Source organism: Chelonoidis abingdonii, chromosome 26 (genome assembly GCF_003597395.2).
Source record: "Chelonoidis abingdonii isolate Lonesome George chromosome 26, CheloAbing_2.0, whole genome shotgun sequence".
NCBI lineage: Eukaryota > Metazoa > Chordata > Testudines > Testudinidae > Chelonoidis > Chelonoidis abingdonii.
Genome location: NC_133794.1, coordinates 18,267,368 through 18,289,139, shown reverse-complemented (window position 1 = coordinate 18,289,139; position 21,772 = coordinate 18,267,368). Strand labels below are relative to the sequence as shown.

The 21,772-nt window shown below is 45.5% G+C and overlaps 1 protein-coding gene across 1 annotated transcript in view; it reads right to left on the bottom strand.

Annotated features, from left to right (window-relative positions):
• BRD4 (bromodomain containing 4) overlaps positions 1-21,772 on the bottom strand; it is a 236,707-nt gene that overhangs the window by 120,687 nt on the left and 94,248 nt on the right. The window contains exon 3 of the mRNA XM_075060969.1: positions 5,755-6,073. Coding sequence (XP_074917070.1) covers positions 5,755-6,039 — 285 coding nt within the window. The 5' untranslated portion in view covers positions 6,040-6,073. The remainder of the gene's footprint in view (positions 1-5,754; positions 6,074-21,772) is intronic.

Sequence of the window (21,772 nt, the reverse complement as noted above, 5' to 3'; positions counted from 1 at the left end):
CGCATGCTCTCTAGTAACACACTCAGAATGAGTGACAGGTTCTAAGCATGCGTGGCCGGTAGGAGTACTGCTGTAAAAAAATTTCCGATCAAAGGCGCAGGGGCCCACCGACACCTGAAGTGGAGCACCCACAGGGACATCTCTCGAAGAAGCAGCATGATTTTCCTTTACAAAAGCAGTGTTGACTCTTCCCTAACAAACTGTTCATCTATACGTCTGATAATTCTGTTCTTTGCTATAGCTTCATCCAATTTGCCTGCTACTGAAAATTAGGCTTATTGGCCTGTAATTGCTAGGATCACCTCTGGAGCTTTTTTTAAAAATTGGTGTCACGTAATTTATCCTCCAGGCATCTGGTACAGAAGCTAATTGAAATGACAGGGTAGTTTTGCAATTTCATATTTGAATTCCTTCAGAACTCTGGGGTGAATACCATCTGGTCCTGGTGACTTATTAGTTTAATTTATCAATTTGGTCAAAAATCTCCTATACTGACACCTCAATCTGTGACAGTTCCTCAGATTTGTCACCTAAGAAGTGGCTCAGTTATGGGAAACTCCCTCACATCCTCTGCAAAGACTGATGCAAAAATGTGTTTAGTTTCTCCGCAATGGCCTAATCTTTTTTGAATGTCCCATCAGCATGTTGATTGTCTGGTGAACGAACTGATTGTTTGGCAAGCTTCCTGCTTCTAATGGATGTACTTAAAAAAAACCTGCTGTTTGTTTTTAAGACTTTGGTTAGTTGGTCTTCAAATTCTTTTTTGGCCTAATTATAATTTTTACACTTGACTTGCCACAATTTATGCTCCTGTCCACTTTCCTCAGTAGGACTTAACTTCCACTTTTTTAAAGGATGCCTTTTTGCCTCTCACCGCTTCTTTTACTTTATTGCTTAGCCATGGTGGCACTTTTTTGGTTCTTTTACAATGTTTTTAAATTGAGCTATACATTTACTGTGAGCCTCTATTATGGTGGTTTAAAAAAAATTCCATGCAGCTTGCAGGCATTTCACTTTTATGACTGTGCCTTTTAATTTCCATTTAACTAGCTTCCTAATTTATGTATAGTTCACTTTTCTGAAGCTGAATGCTACTATGGTCGGCTACTTTGCTGTCCCCCCCCCCCCCCCCCCCCCACCGATGTTAAATTTAATCTATATTATGGTTGCAATTACCAAGCGATTCAGCTTATTCACCTCTTGGACAGACCTGTTGCCTGCTTAGGATTAAATCAAGAACTGCCTTTCCCGTTCTGGTTCCAGGACTAGCTGTCCAAGAGGATTTTGAAATAGTGTGCTGCTAGAACCTTATCTTCACATACCCTTCCTTAGTGACATGGATCCATTAATAGGGATAGATGAATCCGTGCATATGAGATTTTATTTTTTACATGCATCTCACGAGTGTGGGTATTTCAACCACGAAAGCTCATGCCTCCAAACGGTCTGTCAGTCATATACGGTGACACAGGATTCTTGCCTTTTTTTTTTTTTTTTTTTTTTTTTTTTTTTTAAACAGGTCTCTCTAATTCCGCTGAGCATTTCACAATCACCATGGTCAGTGGTCCAGTAATATATATTCTACTGCTATAATCACACGGCGCTCTCCCAGAAGAGCTCTCAATGGCTTCCCCCACATTCTGTGGTCTTTAGTACAGCAGAGGCATATTTACATCGTCCCTCCCTGAGCCTATAAAGGTGTTATCAAAACCATAGTATTAGGGTTGTACGGACCTCAGAGAGGTCATTTTGTCCCACCCCCGCTCAAAGCAGACCAATTCCCAACTAAATCATGCCCCGTCAGGCGTTCAACCTGACCTTAAAAACCTCCTAAGGAAGAGATTCCACCACCCTCCATCGGTACACCCTTCCAGTTGCTTCACCACCCTCCTAGTGAAAAGTTTTTCCTAATATCCAACTTAAACCCTCCCCCACTGCAACCTGAGACCATTTACTCCTTTTCTGTCATCTGTACCACTGGAACAGTCTAGATCCATCTCTCTGGAACTCCCTTCAGGTAGGTTGAAAGCAGCGGTCAAATCCCCCCTCATTCTTCTCTCCACAGATTAATAATTCCAGTTCCCCTCAGCCTCTCCTCATTAAGTCATGTGCTCCGCCCCTAATCATTTTCTGTCCCTCCACTCGACTCTTACCAATTTTCACATCCTTCTTGTAGTTTGTGGGCCCAAAATGAACACAGTCTCCGATTGAGGCCTCCAATGTCAAATAGAGGGGAATGATCACATCCCGCTATCTGCGTGCAATGCCCCCTACTTCATACGCCCCAAAATGGCCAGTTAGCCCTCCTTGGCAACAAGGGCACACTAGTTGACTCATATTCAGCTTCTCTCACTGTAAACCAGGTCGCTTTTATGCGAACTGCTGCCTAGCACTCGGTCCCTAGGTCTGTAAGCCAGGAAATGGGATTCTTTCCATCCTAAATGCAGGACTCTGCAACTTTGTTCTTGTTGAACCGTCATTAGGTTCTTTTGGCCCAATCTCCAATTTCTCTAGCTCTCTGTATCCTATCCCTACCCCCAGCGGATCTACCACTCCTCCCAGTTTAGTGCTCAATCTGCAAACTTGCTGAGATTGCAGTTCACGCCATCCTCCAACATGTAATGAAGGTATTGGAACAAAACTGCCCAGGACAACCCTTGGGGCACCCACTTGAAACCTGGCTACAAACGAGACATGGAGCTGTTGCCACTACCCACTGAGCCCGAGATAATCTAGCAAGCGTTCTATCCATCTATAGTCCAATCCTCCAGGCCCATACTACTTTAACTTGCTGGCAAGAATACTGTGAGAGATGGTATCAAAAGCTTGTAAAGTCAAGGAATAACACATCCACTGCTTTTCCCTCATCCACAGACCCAGTTATCTCCTCATAGAAGGCAATTAGGTTAGTCAGGCGTGACTTGCCCTTGGTGAAACCATGCTGACTGTTCCTGATCACTTTCCTCTCCTCTAAGCACTTCAGAATTGATTCCTTGAGGACTTGCTCCATGATTTTTCCAGGGACTGAGGTGAGGCTGACTGGCCTGTAGTTCCCTGGATCCTCCTCCTTCCCTTTTTTAAAGATGGGAACTACAGTAGCCTTTTTCCAGTCATTCGAGACCTCCCCCGTCTGCCATGAGTTTTCAAAGATAACGGCCAACGGCTCTGCAATCACATCCGCCAACTCCTTTAGCACCCTCAGATGCAGCGCATCTGGACCCATGGACTTGTGCTCGTCCAGTTTTTCTAAACAGTCCTGAACCACTTCTTTCTCCACAGAGGGCTGGTCACCTTCTCCCCATACTGTGCTGCCCAGTGCAGCAGTCTGGGAGCTGACCTTGTTTGTGAAGACAGAAGCAAAAAAATCATTTGAGTACATAAGCTTTTTCCACATCCTCTGTCAGTAGGTTGCCTCCCTCATTCAGTAAGGTGTCCAGACTTTCCTTGACTTTCTTCTTGTTGCTAACGCACCTGAAGAAACCCTTCTTGCTACTCTTACCATCTCTTGCTAGCTGCAACTCCAAGTGTGATTTGGCCTTCCTGATTTCACTCCTGCATGCCTGAGCAATTTTTTTTATACTCCTCCCCTGGTCATTTGTCCAAGCTTCTACTTCTTGTAAGCTTCTTTTTTGCATTTAAGATCAGCAAGGATTCCACTGTTAAGGCAACCTGGTCGCCTGCCATATTTACTATTCTTTCTACACATCGGGAAGGTTTGTTCCTGCAACTTCAATAAGGATTCTGTAAAATACAGCTAGCTCTCCTGGACTCCTTTCCCCCTCATGTTATGTGAGCCATGGGACTCTGGCAGACAGCGAAGGAGTGACCATGGAGGCACAAGAGGCTTCAAAATGTCTGCAAGCCAATTAAGTACGTTTACATTTAAAAATCTTCCCTTATAAAATTACTGAATATTACTGAACAGCACTGGAGGCCGCAACAAACACAGCTGCAGACAATCTGTAGGCTGTATGAGTACCAAGGCATTCCACTAAGGCCATGAGTATTTTAGCTTCCATCAAGGTCTATGCTAATTAATACAAAATAGCACAGATCAAGCAAGTGACAGTATTCTGAGTGGCGGGCAAGAGTAAAGTCCAGGGTGGCAAATTCCTTGGCTCATCATCTTAATGATTCCTGCTCCTTGACAGCCAGAGCGATGAATTAACTAGTCTGGACTGGGGAATAGGAGGGAATAGTATCCTAACATATTAAACAACTCAAAATATTTATTCCTAATGCATTTTCTGTCTATAAACCAGAAGGGATATTATTCCTAATTATAAATACCCTCCGCTCCACAAAATTTGAAGACTGGCTGAATCATTGAGAGTGTACCCCTCCCAGTGTCCATCTCCAAAAACCACTGATTCAGCGATTTCAGAAGGAGGGAGAAAATACCCAAGATACAAAGGACTTCATATTTTTCATAAACAGTGTGGTATTATGCCCCATATACTTCATAGAGAGATTGTTATATAGTATATGATTATGGCATACCTATGATGTATTTTATACAAGGTAAGATGTGAGATATCATTGGAAAGGTTATGATTTGGTGAATAGGATTATCCTATTTGTATGCATGTATCATTTTGGTATCTGAAGTTAGGAATGCTGTCTATGCATCAATTACAAATGTGTTTACACCTGGGGAATGCCCACTGGGCAGAATGCAATCAGTTTAGATGTCTCACTGGGAAGAGCCATTAGGGAGAACAATATGTCTTATAAATGCTGATCACTCACTGAGAAGCCTTCCAGGGGACGATGCAAGCTGGGTTATGGCTGCAGGGACCTGTGACCAAGTCACGTGGTACTGAACTCCATAATAATACAAGGGTTTTTCCACTGACCAGGTTTGAGGATCAAACTGGTAAACAAAGGATTCCTGCTATATGCAAAAACTATTTAAGGTAGGGTAGTGACATCACTGTGGTTCTTTCTTCTTTGATTCCCTGTCCAAGAAAGAGAATACTGGAAACACCCGAGAACAAGACTGGACTAGGGGAGAAGGGCTGAGCCCAGGCTAGAGTGTGTCTGGCCTGTGAAAGGAATATCTGGAGTTTAAAGCTGCAAGCAAGTGGAGTTTACCTTCAACAATCTTGGCAATCTGCCTAAAACAACATTTTGGGTGAGAATTTGCTACTTATAACCAGTTTCTTTAGTTTATTAAGCATAGATTGTGTGTCCGTTTTATTTGCTAGGTAATCTGCTTCAAACCGTTTGCTATCCCTTACAATCACTTAAAATCTCTCTTTTGTAGTTAATAAACTTGTTTTGTCTTGTCTAAAACCAGTGTATGGGGAAATCATAAATTGGGGCAAAAAGCTGTCTCTCTCTCTCCACACTGAGGGAAGGGGCGAATTTCATGAGCTTACATTGTACAGTTCTCTGGGCAGCACAAGACGGTACAATTGTGCGGTTATCCTCTTGAGGGAGGTGTGCACTTGAGTACTGGGCAATTCCTTAGTTGTGCCTTCCCATGCACAGTTGATCTCAGCATCTGTGTGTACAGCTGAAGCTGAGTATGTTCTTACCTGTATGTGTGCTGGTAAAGTGCATTGTGAAGCCTAAGAGAGGGCTTGGCTGGCTTGCCTCACTAATACAGTGTAAATGGAGCCCTGGCTGGAGGGGTCAGGCAGACTCAATAGCACCCCAGTTCCAGGCAGCATCTCAAAGTGGGGGGAACCTGTCACAGACATGTAATGTGTAATCTGAGAAGCAGCAGCAGACTTCTCAATCTGTACTTACAGGGAGGTTTAGCTTGACAGCGTCCACAGGATGATGGAAAGGCCACGCAAACTGGTGTTTCCATAGTGTCTTGAGCACCACTTTGAGTAGATACTGCAGTTGGTTGGTCTGTCGCTTGGGCTTGTTAGGGTTGGAAGTCTCTGGTGGAGGGGGGTTAGTGCCTACAGTATTGCCTTGCTGGGGTTGGGTCTGTGCCTGTGTTGTAGACATTTGTGTAGTTTCTAGTCCATCCCCCATTACTGGTAAATTTCTCAGTCTTGTCCCAGGGCCGCTCTCCACAGACATGCTATTGATCCCATCGCATTACTCACCAGGCACTCTGTAAGACAAATGCAACAGAATTAACTGCAGGTCAGTTTAAACTGACAGTTTTAATTACTAACTACATATTGCTTAAATACAAACCAGGAAATCACTGCATACTTCACATTTACTGAGAATACTGGATGCACTTCCAACAGCCTGCAACCTTCATTGGATAGTTGAGTAAAAGCCTTCTGTTGTTCAGTAACATGTATTAGTCAAATTACTGGACATATTCCAAGATCCCAAGGCTGAAAAGGATATCCTGTGTCGTTCAGTTGACTCTAGTTCCCCTCTTTTCGCACCTAGCCATTTTCTTCTGTCTCCTTATAGGATATATCTTTTATTTTTGTATTTGCCCATGTTAGAGTGAGTTTTTTCAACAAGGAGCCCAAAAAGAATAGAATGCCTCAACATGAGTAGTCTTATTAATGCTGTGTAGAGAAGAATCGCCTCCTCCCTAGTATCACAAATGAGAACCAAATTGGCATGGCATTGTTAGCTGCGACACAGTTAATGTTTCATTGCCTTTGCCACTTAAAGCCTTTCATTTTCTATGAAGAGCAAGAACCTTAATTATCAGATTTAAGCTTCTCACTATAACAGCTTTTCTAACTTCTGAGACAAGGCTGTGTTGGGTCAGGGTTAGCTAACACATTAATTAACTGCAACCAACCACAATGTTTACTGTAGTGTAGATGCTGGTTAACACCTTTTATCTCAACAAATTATACTGAAAATGTCATGGTTAGGTAGGAAGTAGCTAACATGTCAGCTAACCCAAATATAACTCAAACTTTTCCTAATTGAGACAAATCATATGAGACTCACAGCTAACAATTTCTGTGAAGTGTTTCAATCATATTATTCAGTAGTGACTAATCATTGAAATCTGCTTCGGTGTGTCTTCTTTGCTAATTCTTATAGTTTAACACTGAAAAACACTGACAGTTCAGTGGTATAGCTCAGTGATTTGAGCACTGGTTTGCTCAACCCAGGGTTGTGAGTTCAACCCTTGAGGGGGCCATTTAGGGAACTGGGGTAAAGATCTGTCAGGGGGTTGGACTAGATGACCTCCTGAGGTCTCTTCCAACCCTGATACTCTATAATTCTATGATACAAAGATATTGATATCAGACTACTTTTATCTCATCAAAATATGAGTCTCTCAAAATGTAAGTTTCTCTCATTATTCACCAAAACCGCTTTCATATAACACCATAGGAAGCTGACAGAGAAAGCATTAGTCTTAGACAACAGTATTACATCCCAACCAGTTATGTGCTTAATCTTTTGGACTAGAAGTACAGACCTGTTCCTAGAGCTCCTCTCCTATCCATCTAGAACCTTGGAAAGCAACACTAGCATATACTGCCACATCTCTCAGATGCACAAAGGAGAGTTAGCATCTTCCCTGAACCACTCAGGCTAGATCAAAATCCAGCTATAGCAAGATGTTACAACAAAGTGTCAGCTGACCATGCTGTTGGGTCTCTTCTACATGCAGTCAAGCACCTCATCCAACACCAGCTCACGGACAGGGGTGAAAGTAGGCCAGTATAGCATACCAGTAAAAAGCCAGTACCGACCCGTACACAGCCGACATTAAAGAGCTGCCACGGCATAGTGATAAATCGCTACCGAGGGTCCTTAAAGTGCTATTATGATGGCGGCCAGAGCCCCAGGGCCTTTTAAATCGCTGCCAGAGGCCAGGTGGTGCAGGCCAGGCAATGCGGATGAGCTGGCTGGGGGAGGGTGACCTCCTGTTCCACCCCTTCCACTCAAGGCCTGGAGCCGGTCTTCCATAAAGTTAAGTGTTTCATATTACTTTCATCCCTGACCACGGATGACAGTAATGACAAGGTGGGTGAGGTATTATCTTTTATTGGACCGACTTCCGTTAGTGAAAGAGAGAAGCTTTTGTCTCACAGAGCTCTTCTTCAGTTCTGGGAAAGGAACTCAATGTTACAACTAAATGCAAAGTAGAACAGACTTAAGCATAAAGAGTTAACATGACTTGCAAGGGACCATTCAAGGTGAAATGGGCAGTTAAAAACTTTGCAGTCATAGGACAAAGGCAGGTAATTGTAATGAGCCATAAATCCAGTGTCTTTATTGAGTCCATGATTTTTAGAGTGTAGCAAAGTAATTAATTTAACCATCAAAAGACGAGCTTGGAAGCTATTATGCACATCTCCTTTGAGAAAAAGGACTAAGCTATCAGATATGGAATGACCATTTTATGAAAAGTGTTTGCCCACAGGTGTTTTTGTTTTATCATTTTTCTGTGTGAGCTCATTTGAGAATGTAGTGACGATTATTTTGTTTCACCCACATAGATACTGGAGCATTTAGTGCACTGGATGAGGTACACCATGTGATAAACATGTGTAGGACCCATGGATCTTAAAAGGTCTGTTGTGAGGGGTACTGATCATTGTAGTAGCGGAGATATGTCTACAGGCTTTGCATCTGTTACAGCAGGGTCTGGTGCCACTTTTGAGTTAGTGCATTCTGTTCTGAGGGTAGCTTGCTTTTGATCTGCTTGAAGACGCTGGGGGGTTGTATAAAGGCCAGAAGAGGGGATTTAGGAAAGATTTATTTCAAGATGTGGTCCACATCAAGTATGTTGTTTAATGATACCCCCTACAGACTGCAGTGTGGGGTGGTAGGTGACAAGTAGGGGAGTGCAGTGTTGTCGTTCTCCAACCCCGTGTTGAAGCAGGTCCTTTTAGGGTAATTGGGCAGCCCATTCCATGATGTGATTTACTTCTCTGGTGGTGTGTACTTGTTTGGTGAATATGGTTTTAAGTGTGTTATGGTGTGCATCCCAGACTTTCTCCTAGAAATATTCTATGGCAGCTGAGTGCCTGGCTGTAGATAACATTTTTGGGGGTGTTTGGGGTGGTTACTGGGTCTGTAGTGATCTGTGAGTTTCTTGTATTTAGTTATCTTCAGCTGACCGTGGAATCTAGGAAGTTGATAGTGGTGTGAAGAGTTTAAGCTCTGGTCTATGCTATGGAGTTAGGTTGACATAAGCTGCCCTTCGTCATCCTAATAATGTCAGTATCTACACTACAAGATCCCTCCCGCTAATTTATCCCACCTGCTACGTCAACTTAGCTCCACCTCCATGAGAGGCGTAGTGCTTAAGTCAATGTAGTTAGGTTGACGTAACGGCAGCATAGACAATGCATTCCTTACGTCGATTTAACTGGCCTCCAGGAGGTGTCTCACAATGCTCCATTGTGACCACTCTGGTCACAGTCTTCAACTCCTCTGCCCAGCAGTCAGGTAAGCAGGAAAAAGCCTCTCCTCTATTAAAGGACCACTAATTTTGAATTTCCATCTACTGTTTGGTTGGTGTGGAGCGCTTCCCTGCCCAGCTAAGCATGCCAACTCCACACTCCAAATTTGCTCCTTCCTGGATTACACAGGAGGTGGTGGATCTCCTGGGTCTGTGGGGAGAAGGGGCTGTCCAGACACAGTTCAGATCCAGCCACAGAAGCGTGAACATCTATGAGCAGATCTCTTCGGGCATAGTGCAGAATGGCTACCAGGAGGACCTGCAGCAGTGCCATATGAAAGCCAAGGAGCTGCAGCAGGCATACTAGAAGACAAAGAAGGCAAGCAGTTGCTTTCGTGCAGCGCCACAATCATGCCACTTTTACAAGGAGCTGCACGATATATTCTGCAGCAACCACAAAACCCCCATCCCCAACAGCTGCGTGAATACCTTGGATGAGTCAGAGCCATGGGCCAACACAGGAAACACTGAGGCGACTGTGTTGGACGAGGAAGAGACAGGTGAATGAGGAATCCACTGTCCCAGAGAGCCAGGAGCTATTTGTAATCCCAGAGCAGTACGGCCAGTCACAGCACTTCAGCATGGGTGAGTCTAATGCAGGGAAGGAACCTCTCGTAAGCATGCAGTTCACATTAATATTGTGGGAGCACATCTTATTTGCTATTTTTTCTTGAAATAACCAGTGCAGGTACAGTAGCTATCTGCTTCTAATTGCCTGGCACAGATAGCCAGAGGGCACCCTGAAAAAAGATTATTTATGCACACCGAGATGTCCTGCGAATACTTACCTTTTGTAACTGTTGTTTAAGATGTGTTGCTCACGTCCATTCCATGAGTGCGCACGCTGCGTGCACAGTTGCCAGAGATTTTTCCCCCCAATGGTATCTGTAGGGCCAGCTCTGGCAACTCTTGGAGGCCAGCACTTATGCACCAATATAAGGGGTGCCACCGGCCCCGCACCATTTCAGTTCCTTTTTGCTGTGAACTCCTATGGCAGAGTAGGTGGGCAGGTCATGGAATGGACATGAGCAACATCTCAAAGAACAACAGTTACGAAAGGTAAATAACCATCCTTTCTTCTTCGAGTGCTTGTGCGTGTCGATTCCATTCTGAGTGACTCACAAGCAGAAGTCCTGGAGATGGGTTAGGAGTTTCAGGTCGTGTCGACTGCAGCACAGCCCTCTCAAAACTAGCATTATCTTTTACCTGCTGGGTGATCGCACAGTGGGATTCGAATATGTGGACCGAGGACCATGTCACTGCTTTGCAGATGTCCTGTACTGGTATATGTGCCAGAAACGCAGCTGAAGATGCTTGAGCCCTTGTTGAGTGGGCCTTCATGATGCCTGAGGCAGACACCACTGCCTGCTCATAGCAGGCCCAGATATGGGCCATGACCCATGGCTAGACTGTTTGGACTGTTACTGGGAGGCCTTTCACAAAAGGCCATGTGAATTTGCAGAAAGGTCTTCTCCTGTCTATATAAAAGGCCAAAGCCCTTCTAATACCTAGAGAATGCAGATGCCGCTCTTCTTCTGTATTATGCGATTTAGGACAGAAGACTGGTAAGATGATGTGCTGGTTGATGTAAAAAAAGACACCACCTTGGGTAAAAAGGCTGAGCAGGGGTGCAATCAGACCTTGTCCTTAAAGAATACAATATAGGGAAGCTCCAGTGTTAGCACCTGAATTACTGAGACTCTTTCTGTCAAAGTAATTGCTACCAGGAAGGTGACTTTCCAAGAGAGTAGCAGAGGAGAGCATTTTGCAAATGGCTCAAACAGAGGCCCAGTGAACTTGGACAAGACCAGGTTTAAATCCCATGGCGGGATTGGGTCACAACCTGCAGGTAGAGCCTCTCCAGACCTTCACTGAATCTGGACCTTCACTGAACTTTGGTAAACACTGTCCAACCCTGGATTGGAGGATGGAACGCCGATATGGCTGCCAAATGCACCTTGAGAGAGGCTAGTGACAGACCTTAATGTTTCACATAAGAAGGTAGTCCAAGATGGACTGTAAGGACACTTGCAGAGGAGGGAAGCCAAGTTGGCGGCACAGTAAGTAAAGCATTTTCACTTAGCCAGGTAGGTGGCCCTAGTCAAGGACTTTCTGCTACCTAGCCAAAAAGGAAAACAACCCACGGTTACTCACCTTCTCGTAACTGTTGCTCTTCGAGATCTGTTGCTCATGTCCATTCCAATTAGGTGTGTGCATTCCACGTGCACAGTCATCCGAAAGTTTTTCCCCTAGCAGCACCTTGTTGGGTCAGTTGTACAGCCCCCAGGAGTGGCGCCTCCGTGGCCTCTTCAGTTCCTTTTTGCTGGCTACTCCAACAGAGGGGAAGGTGAGTGGGTTTGGAATGGACATGAGCAACATCTCAAAGAACAACATTACGAGAAGGTGGGTAATCATTTTTTCTTTCGAGTGTTTGCTCATGTCGATTCCAATTAGTTGACGCCCAAGCCCTACCCAGGAGGTGGGGTTGACGTTATGGAATCGCTGACTGAAACACCGCTTTGTCGAATGCTGGATCATCTCTGGTGTGCTGGGTGATAGCATAATGAGAGGGGAACACGTGAACCGAGGACCACATCACTGCCCTGCAGATTTCTTGAACTGGGACCTGGGCCAGGAACACTGCTGAGGAGACCTGCGCCATTGTGGAATCCACTATTAGTGCCAGGGCTGGAACTTTGGCTAAGTCGAAGCACGTTCAGATGCATGACATGACCTATGACGAAATCGGAAGTCCTTTCATCTAGTCTGCTATCGCCACAAACAGCTAGTTTGATTTACGGAAGAGCTTTTTGCAGTCAATGTAAAAGGCCAGCGCTCAAATGTCCAATGAGCAAAGTCTCTGTTCTCGGCTACTTGCGTCAGGCTTAGGGTAAAAGAAAAATGTCCTGGTTGGAATGGAACTGGGACACCACCTTTGGAAGAAATGCTGGATGAGGCCTGTGTTGCACCTTGTCCTTAAAGAAAACTGTGTAGGGAGGGCTTGAAGCTCCGATACCCTCCTTGCCAAAGTAATAGTGACTAGGAAGACCACCTTCCATGATAGGTATAACAGTGAGCAAGGCGCCCGGGGTTCCAACATGGGGGGAGGAGGTGTGTGTGTGAAAGGACCAGGTAAAGGTCCCACACCAGGATCTGTTGTCTAACCTGAGGGTACAGCCTTTCCAGACCTCTCAGGAAACATCCAACCATGGGGCTGGCAAAGACGGAACACTCAGCTGCTCCTGGCTGGAAGGCAGAAATAGTTGCCAAGTGCACCTTGCTGGACGATGCCATCAGACCTTGTTGTTTTAAGTGCAATAGATAGTCCAGGATGAGAGATCTGGGCACCAGTAGCTGAGGTGTGCGGCCCTGAGGGCATCAGATTGCAAACCTTTTCCAATTGGCCAGGTAGGTGACCCTGGTAGAGGGCTTCTGCTACCAAACAAGACCTCCCTAATAGGCTCTGAGCACACGAGTTCCATGGGGTTTAGCCATGAAGCCGTGTGAGGAAGGGACTGGAGATCAGGGTAATGAAGGCAACCATAGTCTTGGGTGATCAGGTCCTGGAACAGGGTCAGTGTGATGGCGCGTCCACCAACAGCTCCAGGAGCATGGTGTACCAGTGTTGGTGAGGCCATGCCGGTGCCACCAGTATGACCACCGCCTTGTCCCTGCAGATCTTGAGCAGGACCTTATGCATGAGTGCGAACGGTGGGAATGCCTACAGTAGATGTTCTGTCCAGGGGAGGAGAAACGTATCTGCAAGTGAGCCCAGGCTGTGATTTTGGGAAGACTAGAGTCACAGGCACTTTGTTGCCTCATGTGGCAAACAGGTCAACCTGGTGAACTCCCCACCTCTGGAAAAGGCCATGAATCATGTCCGGACAGATGGACCACTCATGGTTGTGGAAGGATCTGCTGAGGTAGTCCATCAGCTCATTCTGGGAACTTGGGAGGTAGGTCACTTCCAGGAAAATGGAGTGGGCTATGAAGCTTGAGGGCTTCCCGACATAGGGGAGAGGAATTGGCTCCACCCCACGTGTTTACGTAAAACATCGCAGTTGTGTTGTCTGTCAAAAACTGCCATGCACTGCCCTTGTAGATGGGCTTGGAAGGTTTGGCACGCTAGTCGGACCACCCTCAACTCCTAACGGTTGAAATGGAGCGAGAGCTCATCCTGAGACCAGAGGCTGTGCCTGAAACTCCCCCAGCTGTGTCCTCCATCCTGGTGCTGACGCGTCTGTTACCAGGGACAGAGAGGGTTGGGGTCTGTTGAAGGGGACTCCCTCGCACACCTCCCGTGGGTTGAGCCACCAGCAGAGGTACTCGAGGACCTGCACCGGAAGGGTGACCACTATGTCCAGGCTGTTGCCCCAAACAGTAGGCAGATGCTAGCCAAGCTTGGAGAGGTCTGAGCCACAGCCTGATGTGCTGTACTACGTTTGTGCGTGCCGCCATGCGATCAAGGAGCCTCAGGCAACACCTTGCTGTGATGGTAGGGTACCAACTGAGGCCTGGTATGATATCCGTCATCACTTGGAAACCAGCCTCCAACAGGGACACCCTGGCCCAGCTCCCATCCAACACCCTCCCCCTCGATAAACTCTATTCTTTGAGTCAGTAACAGAGTTGACTTCTTTTTGGTCAGGAGGAGACCCAACCTGTCAAAGGTGGAACTGACAAAGCGGACCTTTGCCTCCACCTGGTTCCTGGAACACCCCGAGCAGCCAATTGTCGAGGTACGGATATACCTGCGGTGGAGGAAGGTTGCCATGGCCAACAGCCACTTGGCAAACACTCATGGGGCTGCAGACAGAACAAAGGACAAGACTGAACTGTTAGTGATTCCAGTTGATCACAAACCTGAGGAACTGTCAGTAGGCAGAAAGTATGGATATGCAGAAGTAGGCATCCTTGAGGTTGAGGGCGGCATACCAGTCTCCCGGATCCAGAGAGGGGATAATCGCACTTAGGGAGACCACACAAAACCTCAACTTTTTAATGAATCTGTTGAGGCCTTGAAGGTCTAGAATGAGGAGATTGCTCATGAGAAGGCTCCCTGAAGAGGGACAGGAAAGTGGGAGTGGGAAGGAGGGAGGGGAGAAGCAGAATTGGCATGAATATCCCACTTCTACCGTGCAAAGGACCCAGCAGTCTGATGTTATTTGGAACCAAGCACAGTAAAAATAGGACAGATGGTTCAAGAAACAGGGCTGAGGATCCGGTACTGTGACTGGTGTTCCATCCTCGAGCACACCTTCAAAAGGCCTGCTTAGAGCCAGATGATGATTCTGTTGGGCCCTGGCAAGTTGGGGTGGCTTGCGCCACCATTCCTGCCCCGCTTCCTACAGAAGCCCTGCCTAGGCCAGGGAGGAGAGAAGCAGTGCTGGGTTGGGATTTAAAATATTTGTGTTGGGTTGCCAGGGAAAGCATGCCCAATGGACTTCATCGTCACCCAGGAATCTTTAAGGCTGTAAATCCTGGAATCTGTTTGCTCTGCGAACAGGACCATGCCATCAAAGGGCAGGTCCTGGATAGCTTGTTGGACTTTGGGAGGAAGCCCAGATGCCTGTAGCTAGGAGCTCCTCCTCCTCGTGGCTACGCCAGAGGACAGGGTTTGAGCAGCCAGTCCAGTGAGGCCTATAAAGAGGTCCGTGCCACTGCCTTGCCCTCATCCACTATTGCTGCAAACTCTGCCCTAGAGTCATGCAGCACAAGTTCCTTAGATTTCAACATGGAATTCCATGAACTGAAATTATATCTGCTGAGGATTGCTTGTGGTTAGCTATCCTCAGTTGGAGTCCCACAGACCTTCTGGCCAAAAAGATGGGGGGGGGGGTGTCTTTTGACTTGGGGGTCGGGCCCTGTTGCCCATCTCTCCTTCTCATTAACCGCCACCACCACCAATGAGTAGGGCTGTGGATGCAAGAACAGGTACTCTTACCCAGGGTACTAAATATTTTCTCCCCACCCCCTTGGTTCCATAGGGCTTCCTGACATAGGACATTGGAGTGGGCTCTCCCTTGTTTGTTGGCATATAACACAGACATCATATTGTTGAGTAATTAATTAACGATATAGTTCAACAAAAACACTAGAGAAAGAACAGCCTTTTTTTGCCTCATAAAAGCCTGACAACTGTCACGGGCAGTAAAAAGGAACTGAAAGGGCCTGGGGCACCCTTATACTGGCGCGGGCCTCCTGGGGTCACCAGAGCCAGGCCTACAGCTACCACTAGGAGAAAAATCTCCAGCAACTGTGCGCTCAGAATGGGATCTACATGAGTAAGCAAAGCACTTGAACTCAAGGAAACTTTCCTGAAGGTAGTCTGTAATCCATTGCAGAAGGTTTCGGGGAGGCTTGCCTTAATTTCTTCCACCACGGTAGGATACTTTTCCACACCACTCCTGTATTAATTCGCCAGGCATCAGATAGCACATTGGGTCAGTATGTTGCTAGCCTATCTGTAGCCAGACGCGTGCAGTAGCTGTTCCTTTTCTGCCTGTTTCCCACAGGTGCCTTTAGCTGATATCTCACTCCTGAGGGTAAGTGTGCCAATATTCAGTTCAACTGCCTAACAGCAAGCAATAGTGCAGTAGCCCTCAAACCTTTTTACTGGTGACCACTTTCACATCGCAAACCTCTGAGTGCAACCCTCCCCCCTATAAATTAACAATTTTTTTATATGTTTAACGCCATTATAAATGCTGGAGGCAAAGCAGGATTTGGGGTGGAGGTTGACACCTCGCGACCCCTGAGGGGTCCCAACCCCCAGTTTGAGAACCTCTGCAATAGTGCCTGTGTCCCCATCCCGTTTCCACACCTGCATATGCCAGCTTTCACCCTCTCTCCTGGGTCATGATCACCATGACTGGGACAACCGGTTCAATGGATACTTGGCTGAAATGAAAGTGTACTGTTTTACACTTGCGTAAATTCAGAGGAGTGATTTAAATATAGCAAGTGTGCACTACAGCTTGACTATGCACTGACATTGGTGCCTCTGTGCATTGCATGTTTTGCAGCTTAGAATGTGGGCCTTCAACTCTCCCTCTATACCAACAGAGAGACTGAACCAGATTAGGACAAAAAGAAAGAACACACGCTGACACCTGAAGAGAGCATGCATGCCTCTGGAACAGTGGACACTGAGCAGAGGGTGCAGAGGAGCACTCTGGGCCAAAAAAAGTACATGAAAATTAAGAACAAGTGAAAAGCTCAGGAGAATGAGCATGACATGCTGCAGGAGATGATGGCAATTGTGAAGGCCCAAACAGACATACTGATGCATCCGGCTGACCTTCAGGAGAAACAACTTGAAGGCTGACCCCTCTGCAACCAGATCAGAATTGCATTCCAGCACTGCATTGTCTCCCCCACCATCACATTCCATTTGGCAACAGGGGCCGGTGCATTATTCCTACCACTTCACCCCGGGGGAGGATACAAACAAGCATAGCTGCAAATACACTGATGTGCAACAGGCAAGATCGGTATTTAAAAAAGGATGATGAATGTGCGTTCCCCCTCCCAAGTTTACTCCCCTGTACTTGTAAGATTCACTTCTGGCACAAAAATATTTGTTTGTGTAATATAAGTCCTTTTTTGAAACTTCATTCACTTTTCTGAGTCTGAAGCACAGAGGGGAAGGGAGGTGGACTGATACGGAAACTGAGGCACTGAGAGGGGAAGGGATGTGAATGATGTCGCACTGCGAGTCAGAGCCAGAGCTGTGGATAGAACATATGAATCACATATGTACACAAAGTCATATGGCCCAGGAGGGATAGGCAAGTTCTGGCTGGTACACAAGGACTGCTCACGATTCGAGTTTGACATTGCTCAACATCTGAAATCTGTCTTTCGGTAAGTAGACTCATGCTGTAACTGAACTGATGATAGCCCCTATGAAATCCAGAGACTGTAATGGGGTCTAGGATTTCTCAACATTGATGCTGACTCTAAGGGATGAAAGGAAATTGAGAAACATGGAGGTTGATGTTTGGGCTTCTTGCCTGAATCATACAGCTAGAAGCCAGTTGTGGACATATGCTGACGTATGAACCTCTTAAGGTAGGAGGAGGGTGGAAAGGAAGGCGTATAGGAAGGGAGCAGAACTGCGGCCAATGGGAGCTGCGAGGGCAGTGCCTGCAAAGAGGGCAGCACATGGAGCCACGTGTCCCACTCCGGGTCCACAGGGGCACATTGGCCCCTTCTGGGAGTGGTGTGGGGCCAGGGCAGGCAGGAAGCCTGCCTTTGCCCCACCGACTGGGAGACGCCCGAGGTAAGTGCTACCCAGCAGGAGCCACACCCCAACCCCCAGCCAGCACACCACACCTCCTCTTGCACCCCAGCCAGGAGCCCCCTCCTGTACCTAAACTCCCTGTCAGAGCCAGCACCCCTTCCTGCACCCCAACACTCTGCCCCAGCCCAGAGCCCCCTTCTGCACCCTATCTAAATCCCTCCCAGAGCTTGCACCCCCCTGCAGACACTGTGGATAAATAAGGGAGTCTTATTTGCTCGACACTGTGATGTGCTTGTTTATATTGTGCCTATGTGGGACATAGTTTGTCCAGAGCCAAGTTTGTAGACACGGCATGTATAACGTCGTATGTCTGATGACGAAGGTCGTGGCAGCCCTGTGGCCTAGAAATTGCAGTCAAGTTCTGTCAGATACTTGTGGACTATTTCATGTCACGGAGATCAGGTTGGGTAAAATCAGAAATCATTTTCTTGGTAGAGAGGCTGTTGCCTAGGGAGACTCGAGATAGAATCCAATAAACTCTAGTGCTTGTACTGGTGACAGAATTGATTTTTTAATATTTATTTGAAGGCCTAACCTTGTAAATAGAGTTACTGTCTGTTCAGTGGACTCTAATGCTGCTTGCAGTGTCAGTAGTTTCAGCAGCCAGTCATCCAACTATGGAAATATCATGATTCCTTTTTCTGCAGAGGTAGGCAGCAACAACACCTAAGACATTTGAAAATACCCAAGGTGAAGTGGATAGGCCGAAGGGTAGGACCTTGTATTGGAAATGTTCCTGCACTATTGCTAATTGGAGAAACTTCCAGTGTGAGGAATGGACCGTTATATGAAAATACACATCCTGGAGGTCGAGGGCTGAGAACCAATCCCCCCTTTCTAGCACTGGAATTATGGTACCTGGTGTGACCATTTTGAATCACTGTCTCTTCACAAACTTGTTCAGTCGCCGTAGGTCAAGAATGGGTCTCCATCTTCCTGGGTTTTTTTCCTGCTTACAGGACTTCGAGCGAAATATCCAGTGAATTCGCAACTCGCTTACAGAGGTCTCAGAATTGCTTGAAATAATCTCCTGTGTTAGGAGGATGGAACAGGGGGGAGAAAGAAACGACTACTTTACAGTAACAGTTGAATGGAAACCTGCAATCCTATGAAGAGAAACAATTTTTATTTTTTTTTGGGGGGGGGGGGGGAAGGACAGAGACAAAAGAATAAAGCTAACCAGTTTAAACTAGGGCTGTCAAGTAATAAAAAAATTAATCACGATTAATCACATTGCTAAATAATAATATACCATTTATTTAAATATTTTAGATGTTTTCTACATTTTAAAATATACTGATTTCAATTACCACAATACGAAGTGTACAGTGTTCACTTTAGATTTATTACAAATATTTGCACTGCAAAATATACTATTTTTCAAATCACCTAATATAAGTACTGTAGTGCAATCTGATTATCATGAAAGTTGAACTTAAAAATGTAGAATTATGTACAAAGAAGTGCACTCAAAAATAAAACAATGTAAAATTTTAGAACTACAAGTCCGCTCAAGTCCTACTTCATGTTCATCCAATCGCTCGGGCAAACAAGTTTGTTTACTTTTGCAGGAGATAATGCTGCCAACGTCACTGAACGTGAGAACATACATACTCATGGCACTGTTGCAGCTGGCGTCGCAAGTTATTTCCATGCCAGATGAACTAAAGATTCATATGCCCCTTCATGCTTCAACCACCATTCCAGGGGACATGCATCCATGCTGATGATGGGTTCTGCTTGATAATTCAAAGCAGTGCAGACCGTGTTCATTTTTATTATCTTTAGTCAGATGTCACCAGGAGAAGGTTGGTTTTCTTTTTTGATAATTCGGGTTCTGTAGTTTCTGCTTCAGCGTTGCTGTTTTAAGACTTCTGAAAGCATGCTCCACGCCTCATCCCGCTCAGATTTGAGAAGGCACTTGAGAGTCTTAAACCTTGTGTCGAGTGCTGTAGCTATCATTAGAAATCTCACATTGATACCTTCTTCGCATTTTGTGAAATGTGCAGTGAAAGTGTTCTTAAAAACAACAACACGTGCTGTGTCATTATCTGAGACTTCTATAACATGAAATATATGGCAGAATGCAGGTAAAACAGAGCAGAGAACATACAGTTCTCCCCCAAAGAGTTCAGTCACAAATTTAATTCATGCATTTAAAAAAAAAAAAAAAAGCGTCGTCAGCATGGAAGCATGTCCTCTGGAATGGTGGCCAAAACATGAAGGAGCACACGAATGATAAACCTATCCTACTCAGAATAAGCTGAAAGGCGCTGCTAGCTGTTCTGACTTGAGACAAAGGCAGAAGAGGAGGAACAGAGGGGGGGTTGGTCGCACAGTGTCAGATAACTGCCCGAAGCAACGCGAGATTACAAGCTCCAGGGTGCACGAACACTTACAACAGAGCACCTACAGGGACATCACTCGAAGAGGAATATAAGTTTTCAGTGTAAAACAGCTGAGGTAAGGATTATTTCCATGTCTTTCCCTAGCACCCAAGTCATTTATTTCAATCTCTCTGGGCCAGCCATTCACAAATCCTACTTAAGTCTCTGCTGAAGATGGTCCAAATTCATATAACAGATTTAAGTTATGCAGAGAAGCATGGTGCTCACTAAATCCTGAAATCATTCATGAGATACTGTAACTTGATTATCAAGGCAAACAGTACCTGCTGCATTGAATCCTTGTTACTTAGCATGGGAAGGGGACAACCTATAGCATCTCCACTTTAAAAGTTTATCTCAAATGTTTAGAGGGTTTTGCACTAAACCCACTTTCTTGGATGTCCTGCTTAGACTCTCCTGCCATTTCAACAGAGCCAGACAGGGCTCTGTTCTATACACACTTTTTCCATCCTTTCCATATACATAACAAAAAGGATGAAAACTGACAAGCTGTTCAGCTAAGATTTTACTAAATACAAATATTCTTGGGTAATATGATGGAATTGTCTCACAAGGAGAAGCCAGAAGTCACAGAACTTATTTGCCACTTGGTGTAATCTGAATATTGTGGAGTCTCAGATGAGTAGCTCATCTGTCTTGTCTCTAGCAGTTGACCAGAACCCCCCACGGAACTATCACCTGTCTTGTGGAAAGGATTCAAGTCTTTCTCTGGAGCAGAATGAGATAGCGGTGCCTTGGGAGGGAACAAAAAAATCTTAAGAAACTGGTAAGATTTGTTTTTGGTAGATCTACAGGTGCTCAAAAAAAGCAGCATTTCCCAATAATAGCTGCAGTAGGGTAAGTATAAATTAAGATTTTACTATGCATTAACAAGACCATTTTACTAGCGTAATTTTTCGCCCATAATGCCAGGAGCAAAAGCACATTACTAGACAGTTTAACAGTCACTAATGTGACTTTCTGCACCCATAAAATATTACTCTGCCTAGTAAAATGATAATTAACAATTTAATGTTTAAAGTTTCTCCCCTGACAGGGGATTTTTGTGTGCGTGCACCAACATGGAAAATAAAAGATGAGACAGTAGCATTATTACTACAACTAGACAATTTCAAAACTGCTTTAAAAAACTTAAATGGATAAAAGTGTAATTAGGGGGTTTAGGGAAATATTGCTATGATAGAATATACTATCCCTAAGGGGACCGCTACAGTTCAGGACATGACCAAGGAAGGAAGCCAGGAGGCTTCAAGCTAGGAAGACACGGATCAATGAACAGACTCAGAGTCAGGTAGGGCCTGTTAGCCTTCAAGCAACATAGGCTGGAGCAAATACTGAAACAGGAAGGCAGATGCTACTATTGCTGGGAGTAAACAGATCATCCTGTGTGGTGGGTCTTTGGGAAGTTTGTGCCACATCAGTAGGCAAAAATTAGTGAAGAAACTAAGTTTATTTTTCTTTGATTTGTTCACATGGTGCGTATAGCCAGCCTGGAAAGACTTGCTCCAAGGAAGAGAGATTATGTTTCTTTTATATTTGTTCATGGTGGGATTGTAGGCAGCCTGGAGAGAGCTTCACATAGACTGTTTTACTACAATTTAATCTTCAGACAAAAAGGCTAAAGTGTTTATACGTCTGTTAGTCTATATGGTGTCACAGGACTCTGTCGCTTTTTACAGATCCACACGAACACAG